The 26,613-nt window shown below is 45.1% G+C and overlaps 1 protein-coding gene across 1 annotated transcript in view; it reads left to right on the top strand.

Annotated features, from left to right (window-relative positions):
* The first annotated feature begins 2,108 nt into the window (after positions 1 to 2,108).
* Positions 2,109 to 26,613, top strand: part of LOC142312366 (uncharacterized) — a 43,446-nt gene continuing 18,941 nt past the window's right edge. The window contains exons 1-3 of the mRNA XM_075351304.1: positions 2,109 to 2,508; positions 2,592 to 2,689; positions 2,887 to 2,974. Coding sequence (XP_075207419.1) covers positions 2,376 to 2,508; positions 2,592 to 2,689; positions 2,887 to 2,974 — 319 coding nt within the window. The 5' untranslated portion in view covers positions 2,109 to 2,375. The remainder of the gene's footprint in view (positions 2,509 to 2,591; positions 2,690 to 2,886; positions 2,975 to 26,613) is intronic.

Genomic DNA, 26,613 nt, shown 5'->3' on the forward strand with positions numbered 1-26,613 from the left:
GGCCACGGTCTCGGCCAGCAACCTCTCCTGTACCGGGTCGGGTTCTGGTGATGGGGACCTCCGCCGAGTCTGGGACGACGGCTGCACTGGATCCCAGAAGAAACCACACTCATCCTTTTCTAGCTCCCGGGCGTGTGATTCTTCCGGGGCCGGAACTGTTGCGTGGGTTGAAGATCCCACCGCGACCGGCGGGGGTACCTCCGGGCACCGGTAGGGAGTTCCCAGGAGTCTGTTTCCCGACGGCAGCTGTGCCGTGTAAGTAGCTCGGACCTCGGTCGTGGTCTCTCCGGTCGCGGCGTCCCAGGTAGTAACCCAGGTAACCTTCGTGGGCCGCTCCGATCCTCCGGGCACCGCCGGTAAGTTAGGGAGGAGTCCTTCCGCAGCTGCAGCCGCAGACGGCTTCTGGTGGCCTCTGCCCAGGCCAGTCGCGACCAACGCAGCCATCGCAGCTTGCTGTCTTTCGGAGTTCTCCATCTTGCTTGCAGTCAGCGTTTCTGGTAAGGGCGTCAGGGTCAGTGGAGATACTGGAGGAAGTGGAGGCGGGCCTACTTTTCCCACTCTTGGGTATACTCCACCCCCAGTCTCGCACATCAGATCGACCCCTCCGCGGCGGTTCTTCTTTTTTTCTGGAACACCGCCCACTTCACATGTCTTCTTCAGCATCCTGGGGCCAGCACCTCCCCTCTTTGAGCGGCGCACTCCGCACTTCTTTTTCTTCACCGGCCAGCCCCAGGCTCTTCTTTTGGCGCCAATTCTTCGCGCTCTCACTGTGTCCATAAAGACGACGGCCATCTTGCCGCCATCTTGTGCCCGGTCCAACGCCTTAGGCACCACTTCTTCTTCCCACCATGGGATCGGGACCCTTCGCCAATAATCCGGATCCTGTGCCCTAGGCACCACTTGGTCTCCATCTTCTTGAATCGGGACCCCTTGCATATAATCCGGATCCTGCCGACTACGCCACATGTAACGGGGTGCCAGGGGATTGTAGTCGTGGCCCCTTCTGTTAGGCTTACCCCTGGTGCCGCCGTCACTTTTGGGACAGGAGATGACTTGGTGGGGCAGAGTGTGGTGGTGCAGACGCCGTCGTCAGTTGTACAGAGACTCTGCAGACATGGATCAATTGAACCAGCAGGCATTTTTATTACGCGCTTTTTCTTCACAGAGGCACAACACTTCAGGTGAATTCACACTTTTTGGCTGAGGGGAAAAACCTGTTCCTGACGTCTCCTCCAGTGGGGATGTGCCCGGCTAATCCACTTCACCTGGCTCCCACTACGGCTATCACAGACCGGACCCACACCAGTACTGCTTCACACTTGAGGTTCCGCCTTCTCCTCTTCTCTCCGGCTTTCCTATTCACCCAGCTCCCACACTCTGCCCCTTCTCTGCTTCTTCTCTCCCGTCCCGGACTCAACTGCCTCCTGGTTCTAACTTTTTCCTCAACAACTCAACTTCTCCCTCCCCTTTCTGCTGCCGGCTCCTCCTTTCCTCTGCCCTGTTTCTGTGGAGACAGCCGTCCCACCCGGCCACTAGGGGAACCCCTAAAAACAGTGTATATAACAATAAAACATTTTTATTAAATAACATCAACATTCCGGGGAAACTGTACCTCATTGTAAGGGGTCTGCCCACCCCTTACACTCTGATGACATCACTGCAGCTACATCAATGGTCACAGCGGTGATGTCACTATGTATGACTGGATATTAACCTCATATTTCACTCCACACACAATCTACACGTTCTGTCTCCTCATGTTTTTCCCCTTATTATCTCCAGGAATTGTTTTATTACAGCGGATTCTTTATGATGTTACATCGTCATCTTCTCCCCATTCAGGTCCCTACAATATCGGATCCTCTCAGTGGAGATCTTCTATAGAAGAGAATTCTCCTGATTGCCCCGTAAAGGATGGATATGGACAGGGACAAGATGGCGGAGAGGATATTACACCTCACCCTAGAGATCCTCTTCCGGCTTACTGGAGAGGTGAGAGATTCTGATGACGTCACATTACATCATTCTTATCTATGGGAATAACAGATGGACAGAACTGGAGAGGTGAGGACTCTGGAAATGTCTGGAGTGAGATTTATTACTGTGTCTCTCCATAACCAGGATTACACAGTAGTGAAGAAGACCTCTAGTGAGCGCTGTCAGGCCCCTGTGTCTGAGGGATGGGGAAGACCCCTGAGCCCAATCACGGGGCCTCCACCTCACCCCCCAATACATGAGGATATCAATGACCAGAAGATCCTAGAACTCACCTACAAGATGATTGAGCTGCTGACTGGAGAGGTGACACTGCTGGGAATGCTGGGACATTATACAGTAACGCTATGAAGGGATCGGGGGGGTGACGGTATCATTGTATGTGTCAGGTTCCTATAAGGTGTCAGGACGTCACTGTCTATTTCTCCATGGAGGAGTGGGAGTATTTAGAAGGACACAAAGATCTGTACAAGCACGCCATGATGGAGGTTCCCCGGCCCCTCACATCACCAGGTAATAGACAGGACTAAATACACACGACCTATAATTATCTGTATGTAAGTAATGAATTCAGTCCCTGTATGTGTCTCCTCCAGTTCTATCCATTAAGAGGACAACACCAGAGAGATGTCCCCGTCCTCTTCTCCCACAGGACTGTAAACAAGAAGCTCCCGATGTTCCTCAGGATCATCAGGTAGATGGAGAGAAGGTGCCATGAAATCTCCCTATGATGTGTAGACGGCTGTGAAGGTCTTGTGCTCAGCCTTGTTTTATCCTCCAGTATTATATGTGTTATACTTGTGTAATGAGAGCAGTGGAGATGGCAGGATTAGAGCTGATCATAGATGGGACTTCTCCATCTGTCTGTGACTTTTACAATATTTGTTTCAGGGGGAAGATCTGACCCATATTAATACTACAGACACATATGTGAGGGGTGATGAGCGGTGTAAAGAGATTCCTACAGATAACCTCCCAGGTGAGTAGTGGCCTCTATCAATCACCCAGTAAAAGCATAACAATGTTTTGAGCTTTTGACTTTCAGGCTAACTCATACCTCCCAACCGTCCCGGATTCTGCGGAACTGCCACGATTTTTCAGGTCTGTCACGCACTCCCGCGGCTCACAGCTGATGTCCCGGCTCCTCCCCTCAGTGGAGTGAATAAATGGCGTGAATAAATTAAATTATCATCGGCTCTGGATTTTCAGGGGAGCCGGGACTCGAACCCATGGAACTGTGAGCTCATTGTTTCAAAGGCAGCAGCTTTACCACTGAGCTACTGCCTGTATTGAAACCTATAGGAAGATTTTGTTATCTTGACCTCGATACTGCAGGTGAGACACCAGAAGCAGATTATTCAGCTGCAAAGATGGATGGAGGGATACAGGGATGGATGGATGGATGATAGAGGGATGAATGGAGGTATGAATGGAGGTATAGAGGAAGGGATGGATGGATGATAGAGGGATGAATGGAGGGATAAATGGAGGGATAGAGGGAGGGATGGATGGATGATAGAGGGATGAATGGAGGGATGAATGGAGGGATAGAGGGAGGGATGGATGGATGATAGAGGGATGAATGGAGGGATAGAGGGATGGATGGATGAATGATAATGGGATGAATGGAGGGATAGAGGGAGGGATGGATGGATGATAGAGTGATGAATGGAGGGATAGAGGGAGGGATGGATGGATGATAGAGGGATGAATGGAGGGATGGATGGATGATAGAGGGATGAATGGAGGGATGAATGGAGGGATGGATGGATGATAGAGGGATGAATGGAGGGATGGATGGATAGAGGGATGAATGGAGGGATAGAGGGAGGGATGGATGGATGATAGAGGGATAGAGGGAGGGATAGAGGGATGGATGGATGATAGAGGGATGAATGGAGGGATAGAGGGATGGATGAATGGAGGGATAGAGGGAGGGATGGATGGATGATAGAGGGATGAATGGAGGGATAGAGGGATGGATGGATGATAGAGGGATGAATGTAGGGATGAATAGAGGGATGAATGGAGGGATGGATGGATGATAGAGGGATGAATGGAAGGATGGATGGATGATAGAGGGATGAATGGAGGGATGGATGGATGATAGAGGGATAAATGGAGGGATGGATGGATGGATGATAGAGGGATGAATGGAGGGATAGAGGGAGGGATGGATGAATGATAGAGGGATGAATGGAGGGATGAATGGAGGGATAGTGGGTTGAATGGAGGGATGAATGGAGGGATGAATGGAGGGATAGAGGGAGGGATGGATGGATGATAGAGGGATGAATGGAGGGATGAATGGAGGGATAGAGGGAGGGATGGATGGATGATAGAGGGATGAATGGAGGGATAGAGGGAGGGATGGATGGATGATAGAGGGATGAATGGAGGGATAGAGGGATGAATGGAGGGATGAATAGAGGGAGGGATGGATGGATGATAGAGGGATGAATGGAGGGATGAATGGAGGGAGGGATGGATGATAGTGGGATGGATGGATGATAGAGGGAGATATAGATACACGACAGATAATAGATAGATAGAGATAGAATCATAGATAGAATCATAGATAGATAGATAGAATCATAGATAGATAGATAGAATCATAGATAGATAAATAGATAGATAGAATCATAGATAGATAGAGGGATAGATAGATAGATAGAATCATAGATAGATAGAGGGATAGATAGAGGTATAGATATAGATAGAGGGATAGATATAGATAGAGGGATAGATAGAGGGATAGATAGATAGATATATAGATAGATAAATACTGTATCTCAATGTAGGTGAAGGAAAGAGTCAGATTCATTTTGTTCCCATAAAACTACTATAAAGAAATGAGGAAAAAAATACTAATACATTTTTTTTTTATCTTAACCACCTTGGATTCAAACCAGCAACGTTCAAAACCTGTATCCAGCAGCCTCCTAGTTTTCCTAGCTGCTCTAGCTGTTGAGCCACTAGGATTGATGAAATCAGGGGGAGCATTTTACATAAATGAACCTACAATGCAGCCTCTTACACAGCAGATTACACAGGACACAGCTCCATTGTACACAGCAGTGTCTCTATCTCCTGTATTCTAGAGAGAGAGGAAAAGAGGATTTTTTTTTCTTCTAATAAAGTTACTAAAAATAATAAAAAAAAAATAGAATAATGTAATTTTATTACACTTTTTTATAAAATAATAAACATCACAAATCAGCAAATAACATGGACATATTTGGTGTCCCTGTAATCGTAATGACCTGAATAACACAGCGATCAGGTTATTTATGGGGATCGGTAAATGGCGGGAAAAAAATGGCGCAATTTATTATTTTTCTTTATTAAAACCCATAAAAAAATGTAATAAAAATGGATCAGTGAGGCCGTGTTCACACATAGCGTAAATGCTGCATTTTTTCTGCAGGTGTCCGCGCCACGAGTGCAATAACAATGTTCTCCGATTATTGCGTGTTTGCGGTATTATTTATACATTGTCCCCCTTATTTGATACGTTTGTTGCTGATGTGAATCCTGAAGCTTATAAAGAAAGAAACACCAAATCCGCACAGTTCAGCGGTGACTTTAGACGCAAAAGGGGCGGAGATTTCATGACATCTCATCCACTTTGCTTGGACAATTAGTCCATATTCACATGTAGTGTAAATGCTGCATTTTTTTCTGCTCTTTTTTGCACATTTATTCTGCTGTGTTTAATTGTCCAAGTAAAGTGGATGTGATTCCATGAAAAGACGCCGCTGAACTTTGCGGTTTTGATGCTTTTTTTTCTCTGGAGGTTTCTATGTGGAACTTAAAAAAATGCAGGAAAAAGCTTCTCTGTACAATAAAAACACTTAAAAACGCAGATTCACATCTGAACCAAAAACCACATTAAATAATGGAGAAGAGGCAGAAAAAATGCAGCAAAAATGGAAAAAACAGAGAAGATAGTTATTGTGTAGTTTGGTGCAGACAGAAACAAAAATAAACAGAATTTATGCAACGTGTGAACACGGATTTATAGGCACAAATAAGCAACATGTCCTATAGTGACACATAGAAATATAAAAAAATTCTGACTGCTATGAATATGAATGAACAGTCCGGGACATCTGCTGAATGACCCTTACTGCCAAATGGGTGTGGCTAGGGGCGTGGTCAAAATTTGCCGCGGCGCGCTGCGCACGCCGCATACTTTGTCCCTCTTTCCTTTCTTGAAAAGTTGGGAGGTATGGCTAACTGTCTCTCCATCCGCTACAGCTTTGAGTCGACCTTCATTTTATAGACAATCATCTTGGCTATCTCATACATAAATTTGATTTGCCATGATTTAGCATATGATTAGTTATACAGATATTTGTCATGTTACTGCATTGTTACTGTTTTGCTTCTAGAAATCTAAATTTTAATTTGAATTATTTTGTTAGTATTTTGTAAATCCACCCTTGGTTTTCAACCCTGCCTGAATCCTTCTGGGCTCTTGATCAGATTCAAGATTGTCTCAACTAAAATCTAATTCCAGGTCTCTTCTACTGGTTCCAAATGTTGGTGCATACTGCTCAACTCACATACCCAAAGCTTTTTCTCCAATCACCCTCCACGATAGCACAACAGGAGGATGACTCACCACCCTAATAGGGACAAGAAACACAGAGGTTAAAAAGCCCCTCCCTGCCCCTCATCTCCAGTGTTTTTTCCTGTCCCTTTTGGGCATGAAAAGGTTATCCTGTGGTGATCCATGGCCGATGATCAGTGTTATCTGAATTCTGAACCGGGCAGCTGAGGTCTTGGTTCTGCCTCCTCCTCCGTAGCTGCTCCCTTGACTCGGGACTTCCCCACTCTTCCTGCACCTTCGGGTAAAGCAGAGTAGTGTACGAGCCGGGGGAATCCCTGAGCTCCCCGGCTCCCCCTCCTCCCTCGCAGCTGGCATCTGTGTTCATCAGCACGCACCGGAAGTGACTGCGATCGTCACTTCCAGTTGCAGTTTCGGGCCAGTACACATGTGCGGCGGTGTCTTCCAGGCCAGAATGCACAGGGTTCCCCTGTGTACACTCGCCCCAGTGGTGGCAGTAATCGCTTCTTTTGGGTGCGTTCCACCGTGGAGCGCATGCCACAGACAAGGCTGCAATCTGGGTGCGCACCATCCGGGCCTACCCATGATGACCTCGCCTCCTGGGGGTAGGAGCCAGCATCCAGGTGATGGTACACTGGAGGCCCAACACTTCTCTGTAAGTACCCGACCAGACGACACCTCCAGGTAGGACAAAAACATTCTGTTTTATTGAGAGTGAACTGTCTTCCTGTTCTGCAACTGTGGAGCACAGCATAAACCCCGTCACAGTGAGTCCTGTAATGGGTGGGGGGTGGGGGGTCAGTATCCTTGCTCTCACATACTCCCATTCCTGTATGTTTGTGCAGTGTGTGGATTCTCCTCTCTTGGGGCAGGTATCTGAGTACCTTATTATTCTTCCCCTTTAGGGGACAAAGTGCCCGCATCGAAAACCACGAGCTTAAAATGTTCCATCTGTGCAAAAAAGCTTCCTTCTTCACATAAGAAAAAAACTTTTTAAAACGTGCACAGATAAAATTATCAAGGAGGAACAGCCATCTTTACTTGAGGAAATTAAAGGGCATGCGTCAGGAAGTCCAGGCTTCCCTAGCATCATTCTCCCACTTTTTACCCCCCTCTGCCACTACTCCAAAAAAACGGAAGCGACTCCTAATGGAGGAATCAGAATGAGACTCCTTAGTAAATCCAGCTTCCTTATCAGAAGGGCCGTTTGAGGAGGACGAGTCAGTCTTCGCCCTAGAGCCCCACCCTGACAAGAAAAAAATATTATTTTTCTTCCGATGATATGGACGAGTTATTGGGGGCAGTAAGCAACACGATTGGTTTAGACAAGGAAAAGAGACTGTTAAGTCTGTCCAGGAATTTGATGTTTGGGGGTCTCAGAGCTAAAAAAATCAATGTTTTTTTTCCCATTCATGAGACCATCCACAACCTGATCCTTCAGGAGTGGGAATTGATGAATAAAATCAGTTCCTTCAGAACTTAAAGGTAGATTTCCTTTTGATGAGAAGGCTTCCAAACAATGGACTGAGATCCCGAAAGCAGATATACAGATCGCAAAGGTAGCAAAGAAAACTACTCAACCATTCGACGACTCATCCCAGCTCAGAGACCCTATGGATCGTAAACTGGAAATTCTCAAAAAATCTTGGGCGACCTCAAAAACCAAACTATGCTCCATCCCCTTCCAGGGAGAACATGTGTTTGGCCAGACTCAACGAGTTAGTCGAAAAAGCGGTGGACAAGAAAAAATCCTTGGCAGAACAAAATGAACAGAGGAAGAAACCTTTTCCTTTCAAAACCAAACACCCCAATATAGAGAGAAAGGTAGAACAGGGCTCTGGAGTTACCCCAAAGGGGGCAGGGGCAGGAATATTTTTCTCACCCGTAGCCAACCCCACGATAAGAAGTGACGCCAGGCCAGTTTGGAGTCGGATCTCGCTGTTCTTCTCCCAATAGCTGACAATATCATCTAGCCCAGGGGTTTCAAACTCAGCTGGGTGTATGGGCCGCATATACAAAAATAATAATGAGAGGGGCCGCATGACAAAGTGACATTTTTAATAAATCCATGTTTTTTTCTATACATCTTTGGATCACTTCTTTTGAACATTTTTTGCTTGTTTATGAGAACAAACCTGCACTTTTGTTCTAGTTAAGTGTGTGTATATATATATATATATATATATATATGCATTTTTTATATATATATATATATATATATATATATATATATATATATATATATATATATAAAAATATATATTTTATATATATATATATATATATATATATATATATATAAAATGCATTTTTAAAGGCGCAAAAAAAGATGTAATGCTTTATTTTGAATTTTATCATCTTCCTTCAATATTGTTTTAAAATTGGCAGCATAATATAGTAATCTTAGCCAACAAATTGTAGTGATGTACCCCATCTGTGTTGCCTGTAGTAATGTCCCCCATCCTTGTGGTATTGTGACCTTTAGTATTGTGCCCATCCTTGTGCCCTGTAGTATTGTTCCCAGTAGTATTGTGCTCATCCTTGTAATATTGTGCACAGTAGTATTTTGCCCAGTAGTATTGTGCCCATCCTTGTAGTATTGTGTCTAGTAGTATTGTGCTCATCCTAGCATTGTGCCCTGCAGTATTGTGCCCATCCTTGTAGTATCGTGCCCTGCAGTATTGTGCCCATCCTTGTAGTATGGTGCTCTTTTTATGCCCTGCAGTATTGTGTCCTGCAGTACTGTGTTCATCCTTGTGGTATTGTGTTCATCCTTGTGGTATTGTGCTCATCCTTTAGTAATACTCAAAAAAAAATTCTCCTCACCTTTTCTCCGTTCCCTGTGTTCCCACGATCAGTGTTTGCAGAGTTTTGGGTGCAGCATGTTTCAGCTGAGTCCAAAACGCTGCGATGTACAGTACAAGCAGAAGGATGGGATTTCTAAAAACCCCATGCCCACTGTGCTTGTGCAGTCAGCAGTGAAAACTGACCTGCGCTGTGGCTTGCAGAGGCCGCAGCATGTGAATTTATGCTGCGGAGTCGCATGCATCCTTACAAGGGAGAACACAGCAAGGAGACCGCAGCGCTCCAAACCCTGATCTCGGGAACGGACAGCTGCGGTCTCCTAAGGAGGAGACTTGCAGCTTCCAGGACACAGCGGGTCCTGATTGTGAGCACGTACCTGCTTGTTACAGCCCGTGACGATTGCAGCTCTATGCCCCGACGCCAGCAGGACTTTACTACAATTTAATCATTTGCGGTGCCGTGCAGTGTAGCTGTCAGCGTTATACTAATGTCTATTGCCGGTCAATCAGATGCAAGGAAGTGACGTCATACAGCAACGTCACTTCCTTGCATCTGATTGGCGGGCAGCAACCATTGATATACTGCCAGACAGTTCCTCTGCGCGGGACTGCAAATGATTCAATTGTAGTAAAGTCCTGCCGGCGCCGACCCCCGGGCATAGAGCTGCAATTGTCATGGGGTCTGCGGGCCGCAACAATACACGAAGATCACGTCATGACAACCCTTTGGGTCCTAGAGTCTTTGGAATGGATAATAAATTTCCAAAAATCAAACCTACACCCCTCCACAACAACAAAAATTATTGGGGGTTCTCTTAGACTCTAGAAGACAAACATTATTTTTACCAGAGGACAGACAACAGAAAGTAAGAACCAAAGTTGCAGCATTACAGGACCTGAGAACAACCTCCCTCAGATCAGCGATGTCCGTACTCGGATTGATGACATAATGCATCCCATCAGTAGCGTGGGCACAATCCCGTACAAGAGTCCTGCAAACTCACATGCTTTCCTCTTGGAACGGGACCCCGAGGACAATGAACAGGAGAATTTCTCTACCCAGCCACGTGAAATCCTCTATCGCATGGTGGTTAATACTAAACCATCTGAAGAAGGGAGTGTTTTGGAACCAAGTTCAACTGTTCACTGTAACAACGGATGCCAGAAAGAAGGGTTGGGGAGCAGTAGTGGCCCAGACGTCCTTCCAAGCGACTTGAACACGACAAACCAGCATCAGGTCTTACAATTTCAGGGAGCTGAAGTCAGAAGAGGAGGCTCTAAAAGCCGCAGTCTCCCTAATCCAGGGCAAACATGTGAGGATGTATTCAGACAACATGATGACTGTGGCTTACCTGCGTCATCAAAGAGGTACAAGATACGCGTCTTTAAAGATGGTGTCGGCTACAATATTTTTTTGTGCAGAACAACACCTCTCCCTGTCAGCATTCCATCTCAAAGGTTCGGCCAATGTTCAGGCAGACTTTCTGAGTCAGACGGACGTACATCCAGGTGAGTGGAGCCTGAATGAAGAGATCTTTCAGGACCTAGTCATCCAGCGGGGTCTTCCAGAGGTGGATCTTTTTGCAAATCTATAAAATGCAAAGGTAAATCAATATTTTTCCCTGAACCTCAAAGACCAATGCCTAGCAGTGGACACCTTCGCTCAACCCTGGAGTTTCAGTCTCGCTTATGCGTTCCCACCGTTTCCATTGTTAGCCAAAACTCTGCAGAAAATCAGAGTGGACAAAGTCACTACCATTATGGTAGCTCCGCTGTGGCCCAAGAGAAGTTGGTACGGTGCTCTAACAAGTCTAATCCAAGAAGGTCCCCTGATGTTACTTCAGATCAGCAACCTTCTACATCAAAGGCAGATTCATCATCCCAACAATTTGGCTGCTGAAGCCGTGATATTGAGAAATAGAGGACTTTCAGATAATGTAATTAAAATGCTTCAGAAAGGCAGAATTACTAGTTACTAATGCCATATATGGTACACCAAGATTTGGATAGTCTTTACAACCTGGTGTAAGTCCAACCCTCCGGATCCTTTCCACCCAAATGTGACCCAGATTCTGGATTTCTTCCAGAGTGGAGTAGAAAAGGACCTGAAACCTAATACCCTTAAGGTTGAGATCTCTGCACAAGGGTCGTTCTTTGATCTAGATGTTGCAGGTCATCGTTGGATCAAACGGTTCATCACAGTAGCTACCAGGCTTCAACCCAGGAGATCCATCCTGGTTCCCCCCGGGATTTGAATATTGTCCTCAAAGGGCTAACTTTACCTCCATTTGAACCCATCGCTTCTGCAAGCCTGGAGAAACTGGCTTGGAAGACGACCTTTCTAGTGGCAATTACTACAGCCAGAAGAGTAGGCAAAATCCAAGCTCTCTCTATCAGGGACCATACCTGAAGATCTTGGATGACAGGATGATTCTTCGCCTAACCCTGCATTTCTGCCTAAGGTAGTCTCGATCATCCATGTGTCTCAAGATATAATTCTATAATTCTACTTTTATTCTGCTAGCATCCATCAAATGCAAAAGAAGCTAAGTTGCATTCCCTGGATGTATGCAGGACTGTACTACAGTGCCTTCAACATACCAAGTCCTTTCGGAAGGAGCAAAATCTTTTTGTGCAGATATTCAGTCAGAACAAGGGCAAAAAGACTTAAAAAAGTACCATCGACAACTGGATCAGGAAAGCTATCTGTACCACGTATATCAACCAAGGTCTGCTACCACTTGAGAATCTAAAAGCCCACTCAACACAATCAGTATCTGTCTCCTGGGCCGAAAAGGCTAACGCATCCATCAAACAGATCTGCAGAGCTGCCATCTGGTCCTCTGTCCACACGTTTATTAAACATTATAGATTGGATCTGAACTTTAACAAAGACTAAGGGGTACTTTGCACACTGCGACATCGCTAGCGATCTCGTTAGCGACGTGAAATTCTAGATCGCAAGTGCGATCTTTCAGGATCGCACATGCGTAAAATGACCTATGTGCGATCCCAAAAGATCGCACTTGCGATCTAGAATTTCACATCGCTAACGAGATCGCTAGCGATGTCGCAGTATGCAAAGTACTCCTTAGTGTTTGGTCAGAAAGTGCTCCAAGCTATTGTCCCCCCCTGAGGATTTTGTTTTTTATTCCTCCTGTTGTGCTGTCATGGAGGGTGATTAGAGAAAATAGAATTATTCTTACCGTTAATTCGCTTTCTAAGAACCCTCCATGAAAGCACAGATTTGTCCTCGATGCTCTGCGTTATTATAAATTGTCCTAATTTCGTAAATAAACAACAATTGAGCATTCGTACCGGTGTGGTACTTGGAAAAGACACTGGAGATGAGGGGCGGGGAGGGGCCTTTTAATCTCTTTGTATTTCCTGTCCCTATTAGGTCGCGGAGTTATCCTCCTGTTGTGCTGGCATGAAGGGTTCTTAGAAACCGAATTAACGGTAAGAATAATTCTATTTTCTTCAACTCTATACAGAAGTATTCGATTGGGTTGAGGTCTGGGGACTGTGTGTCATGGTGTTTATGGAGCTAGCATAGGACAGGGGCTCTTAGACTGGGTTCTCAGAATTACCTCTAAAGGTGAGGATGTCTGAGCCACGCTGCTCCTGAGCAGCCCTGATCTTATATCCCCTAAACCAGGTAAGGGCTGGGACAGGAGTGTGATTAAACCAACAGAAATAAACAAATAGGGGAAACCAAAACTCTTACAGCATGCTCAGACAGAGGTATAGGACAATATGTGATAAGGAGGAAAATAAGAGCAGGGAGGAAAGAACAAGAGGACGAATGAACTTTAAGCACAAAGAAAAACAATCACCAGGACAACTAGGACACAATAGCACACAGACTAACAAAGCTATAAACCATAGTAGGCATTGGTAGACAGATTTCACCATCTTAACTAGGAAGAGAGCAAATGTGATAGGCTTCCAACATTTGATCCCAGAAGTAACAACCAGGTTAACATAGGTTAAGGGGTACTTTACACGTTGCGACATCGCTAGCATCGGCTAGCGATGCCGAGCGCGATAGTACCCGCCCCCGTCGCACATGCGATATGTGGTGATTGCTGGCGTAGCTAACATTATCGCTACGGCAGTATCACACGCACATACCTGCTCGGCGACGTCGCTGTGACTGCCGAACTATCCCTCCTTCAAGGGGGAGATGCGTTCGGCGTCACAGCGACGTAACCGCGACGTCACTAATCGGCCAGCCAATAGAAGCGGAGGGGCGGAGATGAGCGGGACATAACATACCGCCCACCTTCTCCCTTCGCATTGCCGTTGGGACGCAGGTAAGGAGATGTTTGTCGCTCCTGCGGCTTCACACACAGCGATGTTTGGAGCTGCAGGAACGACAAACAACATCGTACCTGCGGTCGACCCGACATTATGAAAATGACCGACGCTACACAGATCACCGATTTTCGACGCTTTTGCGATCGTTTATCGGCGCATCTAGGATTTACACGTTGCAATGTCGTTACCGGCGCCGGATGTGCGTCACTAACGACGTGACCCCGACGATATTTCGGAAGCGATGTCGCAACGTGTAAAGCCCCCTAACTCTTGCTAGCCTGACCACGAATGAGCACCCAGCTGGTTGATGCCCGAGCCTGCCTGTGTATCTCAGAAACACCAGAGAAATCATAGGCTGGGGTGTCAGAATCTGTAATGTGAACAGCATCTGATGCCGCCATGACACTCGGCGAGTTTTGAGCAAAACTCCTTGTGACACTGTGGGGGCCAATCTAGCACCTCTAATTCATTGTCATTGAACCAATTAATTGCCAATCTCGATGTATGCTTCGGGTCGTTGTCCTGCTGGAACACTGTCATCCTTTTCATACCCATAGTACATAAGTCTAGAGATGAGCGAACCTACGCCCCAAGGTTCGGTTAGTGTTTGCTGAATTTACCTGTGTTTGACGAACATATCCGAACCCCATTTAGTTCAATGGGAGCCAAAAACAAAGTCATAGACAACACCTTTAGGGAGGCCCAAAAGCTGACAAAATAGCTCAAACTGTTTAACAGTGGGGCCACACTGTTGTGGCACAACCATTAGCTTCCTAGACTATTAACATACGAAATATTGAGGTGTATGAGTGACAGGTGTAGGCCTGGTTGGCTGGGAGACCTCATTCCTCATGCTATAGCTCAAATTGCTTTCCTGCTCAGCCGCGGTCAGGTGGCACTAATATTAGCTTCATAGACTGTTTTTCCTAGCCACTTTTAAGGATAGTAAAAGAGCTAGATGAGTGAAGGGTAGCTGCATGCCTGCCAGTCTGGGAGCCTTAGGCTATGTTCACACTAGAAAAATGATTTTTCTTAAGAAATTTCTTAAGAAATTTCTTAAGAGTGCACCTGTGTTAAAAAACGCACCAAAAACGCACCTGCGTTTTCGGTGCGTTTTTGGTGCGTTTTCGGTACGTTTTTGGTGCGTTTTGTACCGCTGGTTGCTCCCTGCGTTATTGTGCCAATTATATATGGCAAATAACGCAGTTAGCTGCAGAAAAGAAGTGACATGCTCATTCTTTTTCTTAAGAAAATCTACTGAAAGAATTTTCTTAAGAAAAAAACGCAGTGTGCGCACAGCTATTTTTTTTTGCCATAGGGTTTTGCTGGGGAATGTCTGCAGAAAGGTTACAAGAATTTCTCAAGAAATTTCTGCAGCAAAAACGGACCAAAAACGCAGGTAAAAAACGCAGTGTGTGAACATAGCCTTACTGCTACAGGTAACACACAACAAGGAGACCTAACTAATGAGTCCTCATCCCCATTTCCCTAAAATTAGTGGCAGACCCCAAGAAAGGCATAAATTGCCCCACACTACAAATAGTACAATGATGCAGCCATCAGGCCTGGGCCACGTGTGAGACAGGGTCGGGGCCAGCATTTACAGCTTTCAAATTACCGTATTTTTCACTTTATAACACGCACTTTTTTCCCCAAAATTTTGGGGGAAAGTAGGGTGTGTGTCTTATAATCCGAATGTATGAGGGGGGGTGTATATATAATATACACTGCAGGGTCCAGGGGAGGTGGGGGCAGCTCTGGAGCGCTGCTGGGGGCTTGTGAAAGCTGCGGGCGGCAGCATTAGATCTCCTGCTCCCGCTCATATAATATGCTCAGCCGCTGTCCATCACCGTGGTGCTGAAACCACACCGCAGTGATGGGCTGGGGCAACGGCGCATTTTATATGTGCCTGCGCCCCCCTGTGATGGCACATGCCCTCCCTGTGTTAGATATGGCCCCCATGCTGCTGCTCATCCTAAAATAAAAAAGCTTTACTTACCCCCTCCAGCGTTTCTCCCCGGTGTCCCTGCTTCCATTGTGATCAGGCATGCAGAAATGATATCAGTCTGCTGTGCCGATCACATGACCGGCACCAAGAACCAGGAAGTGGAGGAGGAGCAGAAGCACGGAGGGAGACATGAGGGAGGACATCGCTGAGAAGGTAAGGAAAGAGTGTTTTATTTTACTATGGGCAGTAGCATGGGGGCGATATCTAACACAGGGGGACTTGTGCGATCTAAAGGGGCCATGGGCAGCACAGGGGGGTGTGTGCAATCCATAGGGGGCCATAGGCAGCACAGGGGAAAGTGTGCAATCTATAGGGGGCCATATACCCTATATGATTTGTTAGACGGACACTGGCATTATAAGATGGACCCCATTTAACATTAAAAAAAATTTCTCTTTTCCTTCACCAAATTTGGGGGTGCGTCTTATAATCGGGTGCGTCTTATAAAGCAAAAAATACGGTAAGTTAAAATTAAGAGGTGGTTGAATGACAGGTGTAGGCCTGGTGCTCTGAGACCCCTGCAACAACAGGCAACATACAACAAGGAGACTGGAATAAGAGTCTCCATTTCCCAAAAAATTGGCTTGCCGTAACTCAGAAGGAAGCAAACGGACGAATAGGAGGGATAGTAGGTGCTTCATACATTAAATAAAACAAACGCTCAAGGAATTCATCTACGTGTGTACTGACCATTTTAAACTTACATATGATTCACAAAACTTTAGTTTTCAAAACAAAAAATGAAATTTTGTTCCACTAAAATACTATTTTAGCACCAAATTTATAATTTGCATAAGGGGCAATAGGATAAAATTGGCCCCATAATTTGTTACGTCATTTCTCCTGAGCACAGTGATGCCCCATATGTGGCTAAAGCCTAATGTTCACATGGCAAAACTCTGAAAGCAAAGGGCACTATTGAATTTTTGGAACACAAAATTGGACACAAATTTGCATTTACAGAGCCACTGAGGTGCCAAAAAAAGCAGAAACAACCATGTAGCAAATGAAACACTGTAATAAAATAATCTATGGGTGCGGTGAACATTTTTAAGTTAGACAGAAGTTTAAAAGATTTGGCTGTAAAAACTAAAAACTTAGGGTTTTTAGGCTAAAATAAAATTTTAGCCTCAAAGTTTTAGTTCACACAAAGGTAACAAGAAAAAAAAGGACAGGACAGTTTGTTCTGCAATTTTTAACGAACGTAGTGGTACCCCATATGTGGTTGGACACTACTGTTTGAGCCAAATGTTGGGGATTGGATGTTACTTTTAGAACACAGATTTTGTTATAGATTGTGGGTTCCCATAGCTGAGCACCTAAATTACCAGATCAGCAGAAACCCCCATAAGAGACCCCATATTGGAAACTTTACTGCTTAAGGATCTCATCTAGAGGTTTAGAAAGTATTTTGAACCCACAAATGCCTCAAAGAATTTTCTAACATTGGGATGTGGAAATACTGTATAACATTTTTAGGAGTAAAAACATTTTTTGTTAGCTGCAAATTTGTCAGTTACAAAAGGGGTTAATAGTTGAAATTGGACACCACAATTTATTGCATATTTTCTCCCGAATGCGGTGATGCTCTAAATGTCATCAGAAACTACTGTGCATCCCTACATCAGGGCTGACTCGGAAGACGCACTGGTTGGCTTTTGGAGCAGATTTTGCTAGAATAGTTTGCAGGTGACATTTGTGGAACCCTCAGGTTGTTTTTTATTTTGGTATTGTGTCTCCTTTATTTGATATGCCTGGCTTCTCATGGCTTCTGGCCATGTGTGGGAGGATCACCACCTTGTGGACATAATGGCTATTTGCATCTGATCCTCTCATCTGGTTCCCCTCCTGCATCCTTCTAGTTTATTGTGGCTTTTTGGAATAGGCTTTATAACACTAGCTCCATTTGGGGCAGCCTTATTTATTACTGCCTTTTTCCCATTTTCCCACTGTTACTGTTGGATCTTCTGCATCTTGCAACAGGGGATAACCATTTCCATTCTTGCACATGTCTTTCTTTGACATATAATAACTATCATTGTCCTGTTTTTTAAACAGCTACATGTTGTCTTCCATATGATGGTTATCTTTAAATTCTCTTCCCTGGCTCTTTGAGTAATACTTTTCTTGACACATACCAGTTTTTGTGCATTATGCTATTTATAAATTACTACTTTTGATCACCTGAGGATATCTGTTTGTGACCTCATATTGTTTTTATATATGTATGTTTTTAAAGAAATGTTTCAATAAAGATATATTTTTTTAGCTATTTCTCTCAATTAATTAATCTATGGCTGCAGTGAATATTTTGTAACATCCTCACCATGCTGTTTTTCTGGAGAATTGCAAATATGCCAGTTTATAAATTGTTACGCCAGCATACATTGTGCCCCCATATATTGTAGTGCCTCCATATATTGTGCCCAGCTGGTACTTCTGGTTAAACAGATCAATGAAATTAAATTAATTGGGCTTTCCCCACTATAGTAGTGCTAAAAGTGGCCGCTTACTGCGGTTTAGGCATAGCTAGGCTCTTAAGGAGGAGGTGTGGGGGAGTTTTGGTCTTGGGAATGCAGAGTTCACTGTATTTTATTTGGGGGGGTGGGAGCATTCGCTTTTCCAGAGTCTTTGTTCTACCATTAATGTAGGAACCTGAACATGGTCTGGTTTTGTGTGCAATAAGTTAAGGTTTTTATTGGTATCATTTTGTGGAACATAACATTTATTTGATCACTTTCTGGGATTATGTTATTTTGTTCAACGCTGAGCATTACGACGGGGTTTCCTCCGTATATATCCCATAAAAATGTGATTCAGTCGAAAACCCACTCGCTATAATGAGGTAGATGGAGACACTGGATTGGCGGCAAGCAAATGTGGTACCAATATTCAAAAAGGGATCTAAAAGGGAACCTGGAAACTATAGGCCGGTAAGCTTAACATCTGTTGTGGGTAAAATGTTTGAAGGGTTTTTAAGGGATGCTATTATGGAATGTCTCAATGTTAATAAATGTTTAACTGCATATTAGCATGGATTTATGAAGGATCGCTCCTGTCAAACTAACCTGATCAGCTTCTATGAGGATGTAAGCTCTCACATGGACCGAGGAGAATCATTGGATGTCATTTATCTTGACTTTAGTAAAGCATTTGACACTGTCCCACATAAAAGATTGATAAGTAAAATGAGAAAGCTTGGGCTCGGGGAAAATGTGTGTAGATGGGTAGGTAGCTGGCTTAGTGATAGAAAACAAAGAGTGGTTATTAATGATGCATTCACAGATTGGGCCAGGGTTACTAGTGGGGTACCACAGGGGTCTGTACTGGATCCTCTACTTTTTAATATATTTATTAATGATCTGGTGGATGGCTTACAGAGTAAAATATCAATTCCTTTCTCGCCTTTTCATTGGGGGACACAGACAATGGGTTATATGTTGTCTCCAGGGGAGGCTTGACACTAGGTTTAAAGAAGAGTTAGCTCCTCCTCCCACAGCATATAACCCCAGCTAGGCGGGAACTAGCTCAGTTCTTTTTAGTGTCAGCAGGGAGGCTGACACGTCTGGCCTGAGCCCCAGGCCAGCTCATGTTTTTTGTTTATTTATTTCTTTTTCTTTGTGATTTTATTCTATTTTTGACTATGGGACAATACCAGGGTGTGCTCACCCTCGTTCCCCCCGTGTACGGGCAGAGGAAACCTGGCATGCACAAGCTGTCAGTCTTCCCTCGCGCCCAAGTGGTCGGGTCTGCGTACCCCTCCAGGCTCCCTGAAAGCACCTCACAAAGGTAGCTCCAGAGGGCTAAGCAGAGCCGAGCACCTGCTAGCCTTGAGCCGAAGATGCGTCCCCGAGATCTCCGCATCCCAGGACCGACGCGTCTTCAGGCAGAGCAAGAGGAGGTAGGGAGACAACGTGTATCCGTCCCCTGCATCCAACCGCCGCCTGAGGAGGCGCCGGTGGGGCGATGCAGGCCGTGTTCCCAGGGAAGCATCATAAATTTAGCTCCCGGCTTCGGCCTGCATTCTTAGCAACGCCCCCTCCACTGCTCTAGAAGCCGCTCCCTCTAGTGGGCCGTCTCTCCCCTCCATGCTGCCAGAGAGCACTGGACGCCGTTACATGTGGGGAGCAGACACGGGTGAGATCGCCTCCTTGGCTTTGCAACTCTGCAGGACTATATACCGCTCTGTTCAGCGGTATATCGCTGTCTTTCTAGCGGTGTGTGCCTGCTGGCTGGCGGTGTATATCAGCTTTTAGCGGTATATACTGACTGTGCCTGCAGGTATATACCGACTGTTTGGCAGTGTATGCCACTTTACTATTGGTATATACCAGCTCTGTATAGCAGTCCCTTTCTAATACTGCTAGTAGCTCCTCACCCACAGTAGTGTAATACTGCTAGAGGCTCACAGTATAATTGTACGTTTGTTGCTGACATGCGTAAAAACCGCAAGGGTGATAAAGCTTCCCAGGCATCCTCTATGGACCTGTACTATGCTTGTACCACCTGTGAAAGCTTGTTTCCCAATGGTCGAAGCTATCCACTCTGCCGGGGCTGCGATGCCCCTACTACAGTGTCACAACAGGCGTTGCCGGACCAGGGGGGTCGTGCAGTCTGTGGGTTCGGCCCCGGCCACCATTCAGGCAGCACCCCCGTCTGATGAGGCTATCCCTGCATGGGCTCTTCTGATGTCTAAAAGGTTAGATGACCTGGCCGCTCAGATATCCCAACCTTCCACAGTCTCCCGCAGCCTCCCCCCGGCTCAGCTCCCTCAGAGGAGCCCGCCTTCGTCTGGTGTATCATCCCCAGTACGTAAAAAGGCTGTCTCCCAAAGGCGCCATTGAGACCGCTCTGCCTCGTCTGACTCACACGATGGTCAGTCTGACTCAGGCTCCGTGACCTTTAGTAGTTCCCGAGACTCTGACTCTGATTCAGATGTCCCTTCTGAGTCTAGGCATATGGAAGACATTTTAATAGCGGCTGTCAATCACTCTGTCGATTTCTGATCAGCCCTCGGACCCGACTTCTCAGTCGGCAATCAAGCGAGCCAAGAAGCCTCCTAAGTCCTTTGCCCAGGATCCGATTTTTCATCAAATCATATCTAAACGGTGGGATCACCCTGATAGGAGGTTTAATAAAAAATCCTCCTCTTCATTCGCTTATCCCTTTCCTCCGGAAATGGTTAAGCCCTGGTCGGCACCCCCCGTTGTGGATCCGCCAGTATCCAGACTGGCTAAACACACGGTTATGTCTGTTTCAGACAACGCGTCTCTCAAGGACTCGTCCGACCGCGCAGTTGAGGCTGCGGTCAAATCTATTTTCCAGGCTTCGGGCTCCTCTCTGCGCCCCCTGTTTGCCATGACATGGGTGGCAAGAGCTATGAGCGTGTGGAGTAGGAACCTGCGCAAGTTGCTTCGCCCTTGCAATATTCCTCCAGAGGCTCTTGAGATTCTTGATTTGTTCTCCCTAGCCTCTAATTATTTTCTTCACGGCTCCCTAGATGCAGCTAGCTGGTCAGCCCTAACAGCAGCCAATGCTGTCTTCGCCCGCAGGGTTCTGTGGCTAAAAATATGGAATGCGGACAGTGCCTCCAAGAAGTCCCTGTCCACACTTCCCTTCCAGGGTCTTCGTCTGTTTGGTGAATCCCTGGACAAACTCATATCTGAGGCGACGGGTGGTAAAAGTACCATTCTACCACAAAAGCGGCATGTAGCCAGAAATTTCAAAAAATCTTCTTGGCTCAGGCAGTCCTTTCGGCCTGCCCCCCCCAAAACCATCAGCCCAAGGACCGTCCCAACGCTCAGATTGAGGATCCGGTCCCTCAAGGGGCTCTTCTTGGCGTTCCCACTCCAAGCAACCTAAACCCAAAGGTCCTCGCTCTGTACAGGCCCCCTCAGCATGACGCCAGGTATCCCTCAGATCCGACTCCTGTGGGAGGGCGGCTTCTGCTTTTTCGGGATATCTGGCTAGACCACACTCACGATGCTTGGGTTCGAGAAATAGTCACCTCAGGTTACCAGATCGATTTCCATTCCCTGCCGGCCAAACGGTTTCTGCGTTCTCGTCTTCCAAAGTCCAAAACGCAAAGCCAGGCCTTATTTCAGGCCATAGCCTCTTTACAGAAAGCAAACGTTATCATTCCAGTGCCCCTGGGACAGCGCGGCAAAGGTTTCTATTCAAACCTTTTTGTCGTTCCCACAAAAGATGTCTCTGTCCGCCCTATCTTGGACCTCAAATGGCTGAACAAATTCGTACGGATTCGAACTTTCCGAATGGAATCATTGAGAGCAGTACTAGCCGCCATGGAACCTGGAGAATTCCTAGCTTCCATAGACGTTCAAGATGCTTATTTACACATTCCCATATGTATCTCTCATCAACGGTTCCTTCGCTTTGCCGTAGAACACCGTCATTTCCAATTCAGGGCCCTCCCCTTTGGGCTGGCCACTGCGCCTCGGGTCTTCACAAAGGTCATGGCGGCCGTCATGTCCATTTTACACCCCAAAGGCATCCTGGTCGTTCCCTATTTGGACGACCTTGTCAAAGGGAGCTCTCTTCACGTTTGCTCAGAAAGCGTGCAGATTTGCCTAGACACGCTGTCAAGGTTAGGGTGGCTGATCAACTTCAACAAGTCATCCCTCATTCCTCATCAGCGCATCACCTTTTTAGGTACGCTGATAGACACGGCTCAGTCCCGGGTTTTTCTTCCAGAGGACAAGAGGTCTTCCCTGATCCGGGCCGCCCCATCCCTCCGCTCTCGCCGTCACACATCCCTTCGGAATGAACAATACGAAAGACTGTGGAAAAAGAAGCGCAAATAGGGTCTTATCCGAGTTGTATATGGGGTAAAATAAAGAAAGTCACTCACCCCGTGAGTTGTGAGAGTCACAACTACTATGCAGGCATATAATCACGGCCAACGGCAGCAGCACCCAAAAATGGCTGATAACAGGGAATAGTGAAGTAGGGCTTGCAAGTCTGCGCCAGTGACCACTCTGAACATAGAGAGTTAATGTTCCTTTATTTCATCTTTAGGTCGACGCGTTTCTGGAGTCTCTGCTCCCTTCCTCAGGACACACAGGAAAAAAAGTACATCAAATCTGCTAAACCATGAGGACTGCAGAATCTATATACATTCCGTCATGATGACGTCAAAGCCCAGCCTCTTCCAAAAAAATCGGCGGGAAAGACACATCAAAAAAACACAAAAACACATATAACAATGAAAATCACGATCAAAAAAAATACATAATTACATATGGAAATATCATCATATTATCCAATAGAAATGAAATAAAATGAAAGTATGCAATAAAAAGAAAAAGTGTGTGTATTATTGTGTATTTAAATAAAATACGGGAATAAAACCCTGCACTGCCAAGCCGCTATGAAACGGTCTCGAACCCATGGGAATATTAACTCTTTTCTCAAAGGGGTTGCATCTCAAAGAGAGCAAACCATGTATTTTATTTAAATACACAATAATACACACACTTTTTCTTTTTATTGCATACTTTCATTTTATTTCATTTCTATTGGATAATATGATGATATTTCCATATGTAATTATGTATTTTTTTTGATCGTGATTTTCATTGTTATATGTGTTTTTGTGTTTTTTTGATGTGTCTTTCCCGCCGATTTTTTTGGAAGAGGCTGGGCTTTGACGTCATCATGACGGAATGTATATAGATTCTGCAGTCCTCATGGTTTAGCAGATTTGATGTACTTTTTTTCCTGTGTGTCCTGAGGAAGGGAGCAGAGACTCCAGAAACGCGTCGACCTAAAGATGAAATAAAGGAACATTAACTCTCTATGTTCAGAGTGGTCACTGGCGCAGCCTTGCAAGCCCTACTTCACTATTCCCTGTTATCAGCCATTTTTGGGTGCTGCTGCCGTTGGCCGTGATTATATGCCTGCATAGTAGTTGTGACTCTCACAACTCACGGGGTGAGTGACTTTCTTTATTTTACCCCATATACAACTCGGATAAGACCCTATTTGCGCTTCTTTTTCCACAGTCTTTCGTATTGTTCTGCCTGGTGGGTCTGGCGTGACCAGATCCTTTCGTTTGTGGATTACAGCAGCAGAGGGTCCGATAATGGATTATTTCAACCAGCGACTCACGTCCAGGGAGAAATTGATCTTACAGACAGTGGGATCCAATGAAAACCAGAATACCGATTGGGATCTCGATTTACCCAACATCTATACTGAGTAGGATACGGAGGTTTTAAAGAAACTCTTTCTACGTTTGGAGGACCTTCTCAAGGAGGAACTAAGGTTTGGGCTTGATGCCAGATTTTTATCTATCTATATGGAAGAAAAACTGTGCCCGAGGGGCTTAAGGATAACACATGACTCACCATTTCCTGCAGACCCGATTTTTACATCGGAATGGGATGGGATTTTAAAAAATTGCATGCAGGCTATGTTACAATGCCTTTTCAAAAAGAGGACTATCATTGCTACGGAGGCCACAGAAAATATCAATTCACTATATAAAGAGCTCACCCGTTATGAGCTGCATCCTGAATACAGGTTCTTAAACTCCGATATCAACACCAAGCTTACACAATTAGAACAGGACACCATATTCAGGAAATCTAAGAAATTACAGCGTGATAGGCAGGATATGATCACTAAGAAACCTTCCAACAAAAACACTGCAGATAAGGGGTCCTTCAATTTAAGACCGAGATTGAACAGCCAACACAGAAATTTTTACAACAGCAAATTTCACAATAAAAGACCTAGGTCCATTTCCACTCATAAGCCTGGGTTGCGGTCTAATGAGAGTGAATTGAACAAATCACTATCGACACATCAGGTGTCCACTCCTACCCTGGAGACACCTGTTGTAGTCACCTCTGAAGAGGTTTTTTCCACTGTTTTAAGTGCAAAGGCCCCTGTTTTTACCAGTCCAGGAGAGGTATTTTCTGACCCTTTGGTCAAGGAGATCCCTGTTGTGGGCAGAGTGAGCATGGAATCCCGGAATTTTACTGAGACAAGATTGCAATTGGAGGCCCTAAGGCTACAAATTGAAAAGATCCGGAAAAATAGGATCTTGGACCTAGAACAGGACCTTCCAGATCCCTCCATGGATCTTAATGGAGGATCTGATTTTACCGACCTCTTAGAACTTTCTACACATGAGGAGTATGTCCTCCTGCCCACCCCTCAGGGGTCGGAGGGGGGTCCCACTCCTCTATTACCTAGGGTTCCCGTTTGTGACTCTCCTGGGAATAGTGCTGCTAATACTATTGTAGTTGATAATTCTCGGAAAATCGATGCTTGTGTACCTTTTTTACCTGTGGCAAAAAACACCCAGGTTCATATCACCAATTTCCTCACTCCAAGGGGGGGGAAAAGAAAAAACATTTTAGAGGAACCCGAGCAGGCATTAGGGTCAAACAAAAAAGAGAAGAAAGGTCAAAATTAACCAGTGTTAAGGAGGATACAAAGTACAATTTGGGAATCTTTAATCTATCTAACCATTCTCTGTCCAAAGGAGAACGTAGTGTTCTTAGCAAAGGGCTGTCTTTCTGCCCCGTTGCTAACTCTAATGATTTTAATTTATTTATTGACTTTCAAAAATTTATTAGGAAACTAACATTGAGACGACATTTTCAGATGAATAAATTTAACCCCAAGAACAATTGTATCCCTATACCTGATGATTTTTTACACACAGATTTGAGGTTGAAGTCCAATTTTTACCCACTTCAGAGCAAAGGACACCATTTAAAAACCTTTAATGATTTAGTACTGGAGGACCTAAAAAAACTTGATTTGAGGGGGAGTCCACTCAAGTCGAATTTGACCAGAGAGGAGAGAAAAGCCCTCTTGTCCCTTAAATCCAACCCCCATTTGGTAATTAGAAATGCGGATAAAGGAGGAGGGATTGTAGTGCAAGACAAGGATGCATATATTCAGGAGGCTCCAAGGAATCTATCCAACCCTATACATTATGAAGTTGTTGACATTAAATCATATGAAGAAGCAGTTCTGGAATATAGAACACTCATTCAAAGGGCAGCATCACTAGGAATCCTTGGTAAGGAGGAACTCAAGTTCCTAGACGTCAAAAATCCAAAAATAGCTTTCTACTACCACCTACCGAAAATACACAAGTGTCTTGTAAATCCCCCGGGAAGACCGATCATTTCAGGGATCGGTTCCTTGACCGAAAATTTAGCTGACTACTTGGATTGTGTGATGAGGGTCCATGTATCCAATTTAAGGAGCTATTTGAGAGACTCTACTCAGCTCATAAACCTTATAAAGGATATTGAATGGAAAGAATCCTTCTTGTTTGTATCATTAGATATAGCTTCCTTGTATACCAACATTGCTCATGATTTGGGGCTGGAGTGTTTCAAGCAGTTCCTACATATGGATGAGAGGCTACCGATTGAGCAGAAAAACTTTCTGCAGGATGGGATGGAGTTCATATTAAAGAACAATTACTTCACCTTCCAGGATACTATGTACCATCAATGCTGTGGCACAGCGATGGGTTCGAAAGTAGCACCCACTTTTGCAAACCTTTTTATGGGTCTTTTTGAACTACTATTTATATATAATTCTGAGCTTTACGAGCATGTGATTGTATATAAGAGATATATCGACGATTTATTTATAATCTGGGACAATTCAAAAAATAATCTACAAGTCTTCTTGGACAGCATCAAGAATAACGATTGGGGTCTTACCTTTTCGCCTACAATTAAGACAGACAGGATAGACTTCCTGGATTTGACGATTTTTCACGAAAAAGGGTCGATTTACACTAAGACCTTTTTTAAAAAGGTGGACTGCAATGGCTATATCAATTTTACTAGCAGCCACTATAATAAATGGTTGCTAAATATCCCCAATAATCAATTTCAGAGGGTACGGAGGAACTGCAC

Source organism: Anomaloglossus baeobatrachus, chromosome 5, assembly GCF_048569485.1.
Source record: "Anomaloglossus baeobatrachus isolate aAnoBae1 chromosome 5, aAnoBae1.hap1, whole genome shotgun sequence".
Classification (NCBI taxonomy): Eukaryota; Metazoa; Chordata; class Amphibia; order Anura; family Aromobatidae; genus Anomaloglossus; species Anomaloglossus baeobatrachus.